General features: G+C 40.3%; 1 protein-coding gene, 1 long non-coding RNA gene and 1 pseudogene across 2 annotated transcripts; all 3 read right to left on the reverse strand.

Annotated features, from left to right (window-relative positions):
- Positions 1–409: 409 nt before the first annotated feature.
- LOC116196126 (glycerol-3-phosphate dehydrogenase SDP6, mitochondrial) lies at positions 410–4731 on the reverse strand. Its single transcript, XM_031525690.1, has 7 exons — positions 4293–4731; positions 2998–3471; positions 2302–2633; positions 2029–2189; positions 1599–1857; positions 886–1188; positions 410–653 (listed from the first exon to the last, which is right to left on the reverse strand). The coding sequence occupies exons 1-6, from the start codon at positions 4657–4659 to the stop codon at positions 889–891; spliced, it is 1893 nt and encodes a 630-aa protein (XP_031381550.1). The 5' UTR covers positions 4660–4731; the 3' UTR covers positions 410–653; positions 886–888.
- A 1174-nt stretch (positions 4732–5905) lies between these two features.
- On the reverse strand, positions 5906–7399 carry LOC116197175 (annotated as a pseudogene).
- Positions 7400–8063: 664 nt separating this feature from the next.
- Positions 8064–9920, reverse strand: LOC116197176. The gene is made up of 2 exons (XR_004154998.1): positions 8872–9920; positions 8064–8731 (listed from the first exon to the last, which is right to left on the reverse strand). It is a non-coding gene; the product is annotated as an uncharacterized LOC116197176 (long non-coding RNA).
- Positions 9921–12401: the final 2481 nt, after the last annotated feature.

The raw sequence follows: 12401 nt of genomic DNA on the forward strand, positions 1-12401 counted from the left end.
TACTGCTGTTCATTTCGGGTTCAAATTAACTGCTGTATATTCCAGGGGACGGTTTGTATGTTCTGATGGCTGTTGGATCATACCACCACATATTTATTTATGTGATATCGGGATTTCATACGCAGACCACATTCTTACGAATGGTCATTTAAAGGAAAATCATTCTAGCAGTGCGTGGTCTTGACATTGGCGAACTCGAACCGTTCTTTGGAACACTGATAACACATACCGATCACAGCTTGGAAATATTTCATCTATGTTGCTGTCCAGCACGAAGACAGTGACGTTCTTCGGCTGCTTTGAGGACAAGAACATGGACTAGAAGAAATTAATTTACTGAAAAGGAATGTATAATTATGCTAAAAACCATATTTTGTATCCTAAATAAGTAATATTTTTATAAATGAAATTTGCCTTCTCAAATGGAATCCCCAATTTATTGACACCAAAAGAATCAAGAGATCAAGCAAAAAGAGCTCCGTCAATGTAATGTGATGCTTTATGGGAAGCTCAGTGCACAGAAGGATGTCTCATCCATGCATCCCCACAAAAAAAATGATTATAAACCTCTGCTTGTCTCCATAAATTACCAATGTTGATGTTCTAAACTATATCGCCTGCTTTTTTATCCGATGGAAGTCGGCCACAGACATCTGCAAAACAAAAGGAAAATATTAGAACCGGACTGCCGAAAGCTGGAATTAATGTCTCATTCTTTTGAAGAAAAACATCCATGTTATGGTTCCATAAACCCTGCCACTTCCAAGAGCTACGTTGATTTTCCCTATTTTTCTTGTCCATTCATCGGTGTATGAGAAACATTTCACATCTAAAAGAGACATATCAGAAGCAACAAGAGGCAGAAAGAGATAAACGATGACGTACCTGTTAATTGTGTTTTCCATCATGGAACTGAGCATTTTTCGATGACTTGAAAGTCTCCAGGAACCGCCTCGCCTTCTCCAGCTCTTCTTTCTTCTTTGACTTGTCCCAGTTGTGCTCTGCTGCTAGAATCTCAATCACACGGGGCACTGCCCTCCCCGCAGCATCAGTGTCAAGAAAGGCAAGCCTTGATCTCCTAGCAATGAAATCCACTGCGGACTCACAGTATTCATATCTAGCGCAGTATGCGACCTCGGCCTCCAGGAAGGGGTATCCATGGGCAAGCCGCTTCCCCAATCCTTCATCCTGGCAAGTGACGGAAAAAGGTAGAAGTCAGAATTGGACTACAAATACCTGGCTAAATCTCAGTGAGTCAGCTTTATCCCAGGGAAAGGTCTCAGGCCTCCCAAAATTATCCTTTTACTACCTGAACTTGGGAAGAATTAAGAGCCCTCTTCCACTCCTCGAAAAAAAATGACAGGACGTGATTTTTTTTCAGAACAAGCATTCTTTTAATATGCAACCTAATGCATTTCCAAAAAACAAAAACACATATTCATTCTCCAAAACCAACCACAGTCGAAGATTTTATTTTCAGATCAACCTTTATATCATCTGAAAGGACTTGGTCCCAAATCAGTATTAATTGTTTAACCGTATAAAACTCCACTGCACCACCCGAGACTGGAGGATTATAAAGAAGACAAAATACCGACCTGAGCAATAGCAGCGACTCTATCAGCACGTGTACCATATGCATGAGACAAATGCTTTGCAGTAGCGGTGTCCATCGCCCCCGGAACGACTTTACCTCCATATGACCTCTTCATGCGTACATATTGCTGGGCAAGGACAGTGAAATGTGCAGGGTCCCATCCTTCTCCACCCGCCAGTCTTAGATTGTTAGTAAGGCATTCGGTAGTTGGCTTCAGCTTTCCTGATCGAATGGCGGCATCAACGGCATCCTCTGCCATGCTGAAACCCGTTCCATTATTTCCAATTAGGACATACATTCACTAAGTAACAGCATCAACAAAACTTCCTTAATTACATGATACCTCAGTTAGCCAAAAGAATTTGCAATTCAGATCTCATTCACCCACATGAGAAAAGAATGCGTAATGAATGTAAAAGTAGGAATTATACCTTCGATATGTAGTCCATTTTCCTCCAGTGATGGTGACCAACCCAGGAAAATCTTCACACACAACATGATCTCTCGATATGCTCTCAGTGTTCTTAGCCGAAGGATCCATTGCCAATGGGCGAATACCACTCCAAGCAGAGAGGACATCCATGCGTCTTACCTACACTAAGCACTCATCATTACTAACATCGATATGGCTTTGAACTCAAAAGCATCAGTCAAAGCTAGAAACAGACGATGTGAAAACTAAATGAGCTGAAGGAAGCACCAACCTTGACATTTAGGTAATCACATATAGCATCTAGAATAAATTGAATCTCATCTTCATGGGGTTCTGGCAGCATTGTGATAGCTGTGTTAGAATCCGTAGTGCCAGCAACCGTACGCCCCAACCACGGTAGCATGAAAACTACTCGCCCATCCTTAGTTTTAGGAACAATCAAGCCCATCCCTTCAGGAGAGTAATAGTCGGGAAGAACGATATGAACACCACTGCTTGGAGAGATCATTGGCTGCACATCTTCATTAACCATCTTCCTCACAGAATCGCAAAATGGCCCAGCCGCATTGACTATGACTTTTGCAAAAGTATCAAACTCTTTGCCTGGCATAGAAGTGCGCAATTCAGTAAAATCTAATAAAAGGTAATAACAGAAGGAATAATGAAGATTAAAGCATAAAAGAGAGAAATACTGCTATCAGACATCAGCATTCTAAGAAGATTAGGTTTCCTGTATCTTAGCCACTAATCATATCCACCATGAGCAAATGAAAGGAACAAGGACAAAGCAGCAGAACTAAAACAAAAGCTTTGACCTCCTCTCACTTAACATGGAGAGTTAAGAGATCATAAACATGATACTGCGATCATAACAGGTCAAAATCTACTATTGTACCATGACTTCATCTCTGTGGGGTCATTTACAATGGGATACCATAAAAGGAGTAGAATCATCCATTTCATGTACCTGATATATTGTCCCGAATACGAGCACCAATTACCCTCCCACTAGTTTCATCCTTAAGGAGGGATATCACTTCTGCATGATTAAGTACTGCTGCACCAGCTAGTGCAGCAGTGCATGCTAACCCAACATTAAGCCGTGAGTCATTCATCTGTCCATCATAATAGACCACTGTGCCCTTTAGCACTCGATCCTTCCCTTTTCTTGCAAGGGTTGGGAAGAGCTCCACAGACTCTTCTGAAGAATAATATCTAGACAAGTGCAACAGGTGCCGTCCTGCGACCAAATCATACATTTTCAAGCCCGCCCAGTAGTATACCACCTCAAACCAGTTAAAGCACGGAGTCATGCAAGGTAGAGCATGACAGAGGTGTGGGGCATTCTCAATGACCTGTTTTCGCTCCTCAAGCGCATGGAATACCAGCTTCAGTTGTCCATAGTCGAGATTAAAAACAGCTTTTTCCAGGTAGCGCACACCTAGAATACCAAGCTCACATGAGTCGATAACATAGAAGAGAAAAAGATAAAAACACTAGTCCATGATCATCAGAATATCAACTAACACAAGAATTAAGTATGCGCCATCATCCAACTGTGCATCTGATCTAACCGTCAGCCAAACACGAGACTATGTTAATTCTTGCAGCAAGCAGACAAAATCAACCATCAAGAAGGAATGCTAACTGGGGACAGTAAGACAATAATCCACAGTGCGTTGCCGTAGAAAAAGAAAAATCACAACAAGCTCTTAATAACTTCCCCACAGACATATAGAGGGCAAATATTCAGCTAAGAGGAAGAAATTAGGAATGTTGAATAAAAGAGTTCGACTTTAGAGCCTAACTCTAACGCCGAGCCAACCTGCATACGGCTACTAGGAAAGCGTCATCAGATACAATCAAATCTCAAGCATTTTAATGACAGATGAAAGTACAATTTTTCACTATCCTATACATCATTGCAAAAAGAGGTGAAACTTTCCGACATTCCACCAAGCATGCACAATAACTTAGTTCAGAAAGGTCCAGTCTTTGAATCTCCAATCATTCAGAGGAAGACGAAGGTATTTACGAACTGAGGCATCCTCAAACTGAAAGCTATTAAAAAGCATTCATACCACCATTTCAGAACTGCGATCGAATTGAAGTAAATAGTGCGGCTTGGACAAAACAATGCAGAGAGTCTCCATGACAAGAACTTCCTCATAGTTCAGTTTGCCTCCCGAGTCAAACTACTCGAAATTCAACACAATCAGGCGCACAGACATATAGAGGAAGGTGACAGATTCGAATTCCTACCTCCATGGATTAGCTTTGTCGACCTCGAGGAGGTGCCGGATGAGAAATCCTCCCTTTCCACAAGGCCAACGCGGAACCCGCGGGTGACAGCGTCGAGAGCCACACCACAGCCAGTGGCGCCTCCCCCGATCACGAGAATGTCGAGCGGGTCGGCGGAGCTAGCGCCGGCGAGGGTCTCTCCCTGGACGGCTCGCGGCGGGACGACCGCGCTAGGATCGCTGATCTTCCGCCGGATGGACTCGAGGGCGGGGGGGCCGCTGCGGTCGTTGGATGAGACGGCGGGGGAGAGGGAGGTCCACGCGGTGGCGGCAGTGGCAGTGGCGGTGGCGATGGCGGCGAGGCGGCGGAGACGAATGCCGGTGGCCATACCTCGGGCGGAGAGCGATGGGCTTAGCGGTGGCAGAGAGTACAAAACAATTCAGTTATGGGAAGTGGAGGGGGTTGCGTTGGAAATTGGAACCCGGGAGTATCTTTCCTGAATTTACTTTTATACCCCTACGTGCTATTTTTGGACATTTCCGTTAGGTTAGGTTCCTCTCTGCTGTGTGGAGGAAATAAAAGAATATTTCATTATCAAATATTATTATTATTATTACTTAATTTAGTTTTTTTCTCGTTAATGCTTACTTAAAAATATAATTTACATAATAAAAGTCTAGCCAGAAAAGAAAAGGAAATAGGCAATTTATTTTCATATGAAAAAACTGAAAAAATTCAATTTATTACAAACTTCCCGTTATAGGGCCGCTATCTTTTTATGCTAATTTATTGCTGATTAAGGTAACCGATTTTATGGACAATACGGCCATAAGTTTGACCAGGACGTGTTGTCTGAAAATAATTTCTATAATCACTGCTTAGGTAAATCAGGGAAAAGAAACACATAAAACAATTAGCTCACCAGAATAGCAATAATATGGCATGCGTCCATATCTTTGGTATTCTTTTGGCATAATTGTGGCCGCATCAAACATTCTATGCGCAATTCGTAACAGTCTTACCAGTCGTATCTATGCACGATATATTGAACTATATATAAGATTCTTTAGAACGACATATACAGGTAGAAGCTATTTAGGAATTGTCACATGAACATGTTTTCTGTTCTTCGTAAGCCTTTTTTTTTAGTGAACATATTGAGCCATATATATTAAGGTGTATTTTTAATTATTTATTATAAGCATATATATATATATAATGACAAAATGGACAAAATGGTCCCTGAAATATGCACCTCGGGACAAGTTCATCCCGGAAATTTAATTAGTGGACAAATTCGTCCGGACGTTGCAAACTTTTGGACGAATTGGTCCTTCCGTTCGAAAAAATGCAGGTCCCTGACGGAACCTTAGACGCCGTGATGAACTCCGTTTGCCCCCCTGCAAAGCGAAGAATTTCGTCTTCAGATCTGGATTGTTCTGCAACTCTCGCAAGATCTGGTCAGCTGCCGTTCTCTGGAAGATCAACACAAGCAGCAGATAAAGCATTCAACTGACTCGACAGTACAGGGGAGGGGGGTTGGGGGTTGGGGGTTGACAGCAACTCACGGCAAATTCAACCGTGAAATTTCGATTTCCCGGTCGAAATTGAGGCGCCTTCTCTTCCAAAATCAATGAACCCTAATTGAGGTGCCTTCTCTTCCGATCCAGTCGTCAAATTCCCCCACCCACGTCAAGATTTCTGCAATTGAATGTGTCGTCCGTAATCTGAAGGTGAAATCATCGTTGCTGGTGGTTGTTTCCGGTGAGAAGTTGAAATTTTTGTTGCGGCTGGTGAGTAGTTGGTCACCGTCGCGGCCCAAAGCTCCGAGAAATGCTCATTTAGGCATAGGCTTCGGGGTTGGCTGCGAGGTATTCCTCAACAACTTTGTAGAGTCCCATGGCCTTGTCCTTACCCTGCTTTTTATCCTCCTCCTTCAGCTCCAAACCGGCCTTCACATGGTACTCACTCGTCATCTTGCAGACACACCCACCATCACTGGAAGCTTCGAACTTCACCTCGTACACCACCGACTCAATCTTGTCAAAGGCAAGTCACTCTCGATAAAGGTGTACTTGCACACGAGCTTCTCTACATCGATAGAATCGATCATGTGCTTCAACCACTTCAAGTGACCCCCTGTTGTAGAAGGTAAGAAAATTAAACTACTGAGAATAAACCATGACATCATGTAAAGGAAGTAAAAGAAGAAAGTTCTTAATATGTTACAAACCATCAGCAAAGTTGGTCTGCTTGATGCTTACGGCACCACCCTCTCCTTGAATGAATTCAATGCTCTTAATACCCTGAGGGGCTATCTTAGGGATGAGGTTGTGAGAGTCGAGGATTAGAGCCCTGAACATCCTCAATGGAGCAATCACAGTCTTGAACTCCTGAGTGAAGCAAGTGACGGCCATTTTTTTTCCCTCGGATTTAGGAAAAGGAAGAAGTGAATGAGATAAATTGTATGATGTGGGAGAAGAAGTGCTTGCTGGTGCTCGAGGCTCAGTTAAAGTTTGGAGATTGTGCAGATGATGATGAAGATTGCTTAATTGGTTGGGTTTTATATAGTGCAAAATTTTTCCCTTAAAACTTTGGTGTTCTCATTTCATGGCACTCCATGATGGACAAGCCCATATGTTTTATCTTTGGGTTTTGCTCTGTTAAAGCTGGTCCTTCAAATTGTTGGTCTCCTCTTCTCACCGATTCTCATCAATCAACCACGGAATAGAATTGCTAAGTTACTAATGAAAATAATCTTTTCGTGAATTTTATTACTATTGACTAACTTGATGATCTTATTCTTACACCTTCACTAGAGTATAGATTGTTAAAGGCCTGCCTTTCCAATTGCTGAAGCTGTTGTGTGTATATATATATATTTATATGAATTTAATGCATTGTGACTAATGGTCCTGTGGAAACTTGATGAATTTTTTTTTTCTTTTCATTTCTGAAAGTGACAGTCACCTAATATGCGATCGGAGACTTTATAAATATATATCATTTTCATGACCCAGTTTGTAATAGCAACATTGTATCTATTATAATTTTCTTCCAACTTGAATTTGTGGACCGAAGTACGAGCATCTCTACATATGACTCTACAGTGTTGTTCATTGAGGTAATGTCTCTTGCACTTCTATGTAATTTCTAGAAGATTTTATTGCATATTTATAATTTACGTGACTTGTGCAATGCACTTATATGATCGCTACCTTTCATGCTTACGTGGGTCTGTTCTTCTGTCAAAAAGCATATACATTCAAAGTGGCACTTCACTGATTGCATGGGCACTTGATATGCTCGTGTTTGTTTAGCGATGTTCACATCCACATAATTTACAACTTATGAAGTATGAAATCTGGGCACGATTGAGATAGAAAGAATCGGTGAGAATCGGTGAGAAGAGGAGACCAACAATTTGAAGGACCAGCTTTAACAGAGCAAAACCCAAAGATAAAACATATGGATAATAGTTGTTGAAATTTCATGATTGCCATGTAAGATCCACTGTTTTCTTTTTTAATATAAAGAGTCATTGTTGCTGATAATAATTTGCTGCTGATGATAATTTGCTGCTAGAATTATGGGAGGTGAGGGAAGCCAATGGAGTAGGACAAAGCAATATGTCCAAAAATGCACAGCTTCTTCACGGGTTGAGGAATCAATCAATTTGTGTGGTTCTGGCCAACTTCATTGCTCTGTATAACATGTGTTCATCTATATGAATACCTCTATACCTTTTGAACCACTCAAAAGCATCATGTGCTGACATTGTTGGGTATGATCTTAATTCATCAACAAGCTGAGTAGCCAACCACTTCTTATTAGCTTGCTTGTTTTTGAATCCCCTAGCACAAGTATGTGGCTCTACGAACTTCTTTACTTTGAAAGTTTTCACCTCATTACTCCAAGAACAGAAGATCTCCCATTTGCACCCGTCCGATCTACACTTTGCCCTAACCCTTTCGTTGCCATTCTTCATAAACTTGAATACCCTTCCTACTGCTATATTATAATTTGCCACAGCTTTCTTGAACATAATTAAGTTCGGGAATAACATGTTTAATTGTAATTGAACCTCCCCAAATGTGGCATTCTCATCAAACTCGGGGTACTTTCTGAACTCCTCTTCACTCTTCTCATCATCAGAGATACACTCGTCCACTAGCTCTTCTGAAATATAGCCTTCATCTTCATCACTAGAGATGACCACATCCGCTGTTGTTGGTGATAATCTCACAACTATATGCTCTCCATTTTCGGGATCTGCTCTATCACCGATATGCTCATCTTCTTCATTCAAATGACCCTCAGCATTCTCATTGAATATATATTATGAATCCCAATAAACCTCTGAATCAACATGCTCAGTACCTTCATACTGAAAATGATCCTCTTGCCCATCTACATTATATCCTTCAATATTTTCTTCATCACATACCTCATCATCATTCCTTCATAAAACCAATTAAAAAATCAATCACCTCATGCCAAACACAAAGCATAATTTGATTGCAAATGCTAAACCACACATTCATAATTGGCAAGCGGCATAAAATGGCAAGATCTCTCAGCAAACAATAGTATAACTGACCTAGAAGCCATGCGCAATGCAAGATCTCGGGGTTATTCCCTTTCTCCTCCCTGAACATATTTTATATATATTAATAAGAATTCTAGCATATTCACATATAATACTTATAGTTTATATTGCGTAATAGATTTGTGAAAAAAAGGGCATAAATTCTTACTCTTTCTCTAAGTGAATGCAGGGAAACGATAATAACATATAATAGGTTTAGATGCATTTGATTTTGATCTCTCTCACAGTGTGACTCGAGAGATCATGGTGGATTGATGCAAGGGCAGCAATTGGTTGGAAGCTTTGTTTCTGCGACGTTTCCATATCAAGAAATCCATGATTCTAATTACCTCATATTCATGTCGATCGTACGATGTAAGTGACCGTACGAGAGCACGTGAATTATAACCATAGATTTCATATATTTTGGCATGTACTAAACACACACCAGGAAGAACACAGCAAAAAAAAAAAATGAAAGGGAAGCACAAATATCATGGAAACATGGGGAGGAACATAAAGCTTATTTCACTCGATACCTTCATGATTGTACTGTACTACACAATGTATGTATGTATGTATGTAATGTAATGTATATACCCATGAAATGCATGTAGTAGAGTGGGCGTCGAACTGTGAGCCATACATTAAATCAAACAATTTTGGTTTTAGAATCAGAATCACTCTCGAAGTGGGCCGAAAGGAAACTGAGGGAGAGCAGAGACAAAACAACAAAATGGTACAGAGCGGCCTTTGCCCCCACGTCCCTGCAAGTTGCAACCCAGACCTCTCTTTCTCCTTGAAGAACTGCACTTAAAGATTTTTCGACATCCTACAATGCCCAAGTCCTTACTAGGTATCTGATTCAACACATATGTCTGCAGAGATGTTGATCCAATGCAGCAGATGCAATGTAAACATAAAGACGGGAAACGCTCTCAATGCTTCGATCTAACCTACAAAGCGAAGAATTTCGTCTTCAGATCTGGATTGTTCTGCAACTCTCGCAAGATCTGGTCAGCTGCCGTTCTCTGGAAGATCAACACAAGCAGCAGATAAAGCATTCAATTGACTCGACAGTGCAGGGGAGGGGGGTTGGGGGTTGACATAAACTCACGGCAAATTCGACCGTGAAAGAGTAATCCGTCAGGGACCTCACCTGTTTTCGGACGGAAGGACCGAATCGTCCAAACTTTTGCAACGTCCGGACCAATTCGTCCAAAAGTTTGCAACGTCCGGACGAATTTGTCCACTAATTAAATTTCCGGGATGAACTTGTCCCGAGGTGCATATTTCAGGGACCATTTTGTCCATTTTGTCTATATATAATCGTGTGTTATTCATTTTCCTATTTTTTTTAGCTCGGTGACCTTATAATTTTAAGAGACCAATCAATATTTTAGTACTTAAATGTATATATTAGTCCTCATAAATGCGCTTCGTCCATGCTTGATTGCTTTGCTTCTTGGTGCACTCGATTATTAGTTAAATACTTTTGCTGGACAAGCTACATTTTTTTTTAATCATTTTAAGATGTGGACTCGGTAGGTACCACTGCAAAGAAAAATTGTTCGGAACCGAAAACTTATGGAAAGGAAAAAAAATGAATGATTTTGCTGCAATACATAGGGCATTATAAAGAGAAAGTTGTCGCTCACCAGCTGCACAAATTAAAACACATGCCAACCGAATAATGAGGTGATGGAGCTATAGAAGTTGATATTATTACGCATCTCAATTACCAGAGGCGGAGCCAGGATTTTTTTTTTCCTGCGAGGGTAAAATAATGACTTGACGGTAAATTTTCAAAAATTCATAATATTTTTGGCCAATTGTACGGATATTGAAAATCCAGGGGTGCCCCCCTTCCTTCCTTCCTTCCTTCCTTCCTTCCCATTAATGTGGCTCCGCCCCTGTCAGTTGCCGTCTTAATTTTGTATCAATTACTTAGTCATATAGATTGGGGATGAGATCAAAAACTGGTAATGAAAAAGACCGAATCAAGATATTTTCTAAGCACATACGCGGGAGAGTGGAATGGGGATAATTACTCATGCCACGTTTAGTATGCCGGAATGGAATGGAAAGAAATTAAACGAGTTCTATAATATGAAATATAATTTTATTGAGAGAAAATTGATCTTTTTTATAATTGAATTTGAAAATGCAGAGGAAAGTAATTGAAATGATGAGATTATTTATCACAATTTCATTCTGTACATATATTTAGATATATGAATTACAAAATATATATATATATATATATATATATATTATACTTGAATAAAAGTGAAGTAACAGGGATTACTTAAATTTTTGAAGGAAATACCATTCCATCAAATTGGAAAGAAAGAAAATCATCCTAAATGGAATGTTATTTTCAACACATAAAAGAGACATTAAAGACTTAAATGGAGAAAATGATGAAATATCCATTTCATTCCATTCCATTCCTTTTGATTCTGGTATAAACAAACATAATCTTATTGAAATCTATCTACATTACTATTTGATCTAATCGTTCTTCGTAATTAATATGGATGCTTCACGACTCAATTTTAGTAGATAAAGCCAGACCTAATAAGGATGTTTGCCTTTAGGGTGATAACATATAATATCAACAAGAGCACATTTGCTGCTCTAAAATATATCAAGAGAATGGTATTGATATTACTATCTGGTCACGGTGAAAAAGCATGTCAAATTATTGTGAAAATTCCTATATGAATCACAATGTTTTAGTTTTAAGTTATGTAAACTATCACAGTTAGAGATGATAATTTTTCTCGAAAAATTCAATTGCATGGAGGGGCATGGTAGTAATTGCAGTCATTGCAAGTGCGTGAGGTCCACCTGCGGGGGAGCCCGCGTGGCCCGTGACTCAGCTGACCCCTGCCCTTTAACTAATAATAATAATCACGTCACGTCCCCTTCAAGTCAAATGCTTTGAACCAGGTGAAGGGGCGGCGGGCGGAGGCAGCCTGCCTGGCACCTTAGACTGCGTGAAGCACGTGAACGTTCTTCCTCGGCGCCGCCGTGGCCACGTCCTGTCCAAAGGGCATTTAAGTCATTTAAATATAGGATATAATTAAATGCCAAGTCAAAAGGAAAGTTCCAAGGCCTGACCATGACCATCGGGCAGAACCCCCGACATGTGCGCTCCGTTTGTTTTCAAAGTCGTGATTTAAGATTTTAACTTTAACTTTAACTCAAAACACTACACAACAAAACACACATTTCAAAAGTCAAATTGGTGGGCCCCATATATTATTAAAATACAATCCCATTATAATTAATTATCTATACCTTCCATTCATTTCATATTTCAAAAGTCAAACTGGTGGGCCCCATATATTTTTGTCTTCTTCTATAATCACAATCACAATCACAAATTCGTGACTTTAACTCCGAAAACAAACGCATTGGTGTTGTCTTGGAGATTTGTTTCATGTCCTAATCCATGGCATCCAAAACATTAAGGTTGGTAGTCCCATAAATAGAGTAGCTTCGCTTCAGTCAAAATAGCGATTGCTACAAGCATT

The sequence above is a fragment of the Punica granatum genome, chromosome 2, assembly GCF_007655135.1.
Source record: "Punica granatum isolate Tunisia-2019 chromosome 2, ASM765513v2, whole genome shotgun sequence".
NCBI classification, from domain to species: domain Eukaryota; kingdom Viridiplantae; phylum Streptophyta; class Magnoliopsida; order Myrtales; family Lythraceae; genus Punica; species Punica granatum.

What these genes read in the sequence shown, in the direction of transcription:
- LOC116196126 (XM_031525690.1), bottom strand. Translation starts at nt 4,659, where the DNA reads ATGGCCACCGGCATTCGTCTCCGCCGCCTCGCCGCCATCGCCACCGCC. An exon ending in GACAAAGCTAATCCATGGAG is followed by an intron (nt 3,472 to 4,292) that starts GTAGGAATTCGA and finishes TTGGTATTCTAG; the next exon opens with GTGTGCGCTACCTGGAAAAA. An exon ending in TATTCGGGACAATATATCAG is followed by an intron (nt 2,634 to 2,997) that starts GTACATGAAATG and finishes CTTCTATGCCAG; the next exon opens with GCAAAGAGTTTGATACTTTT.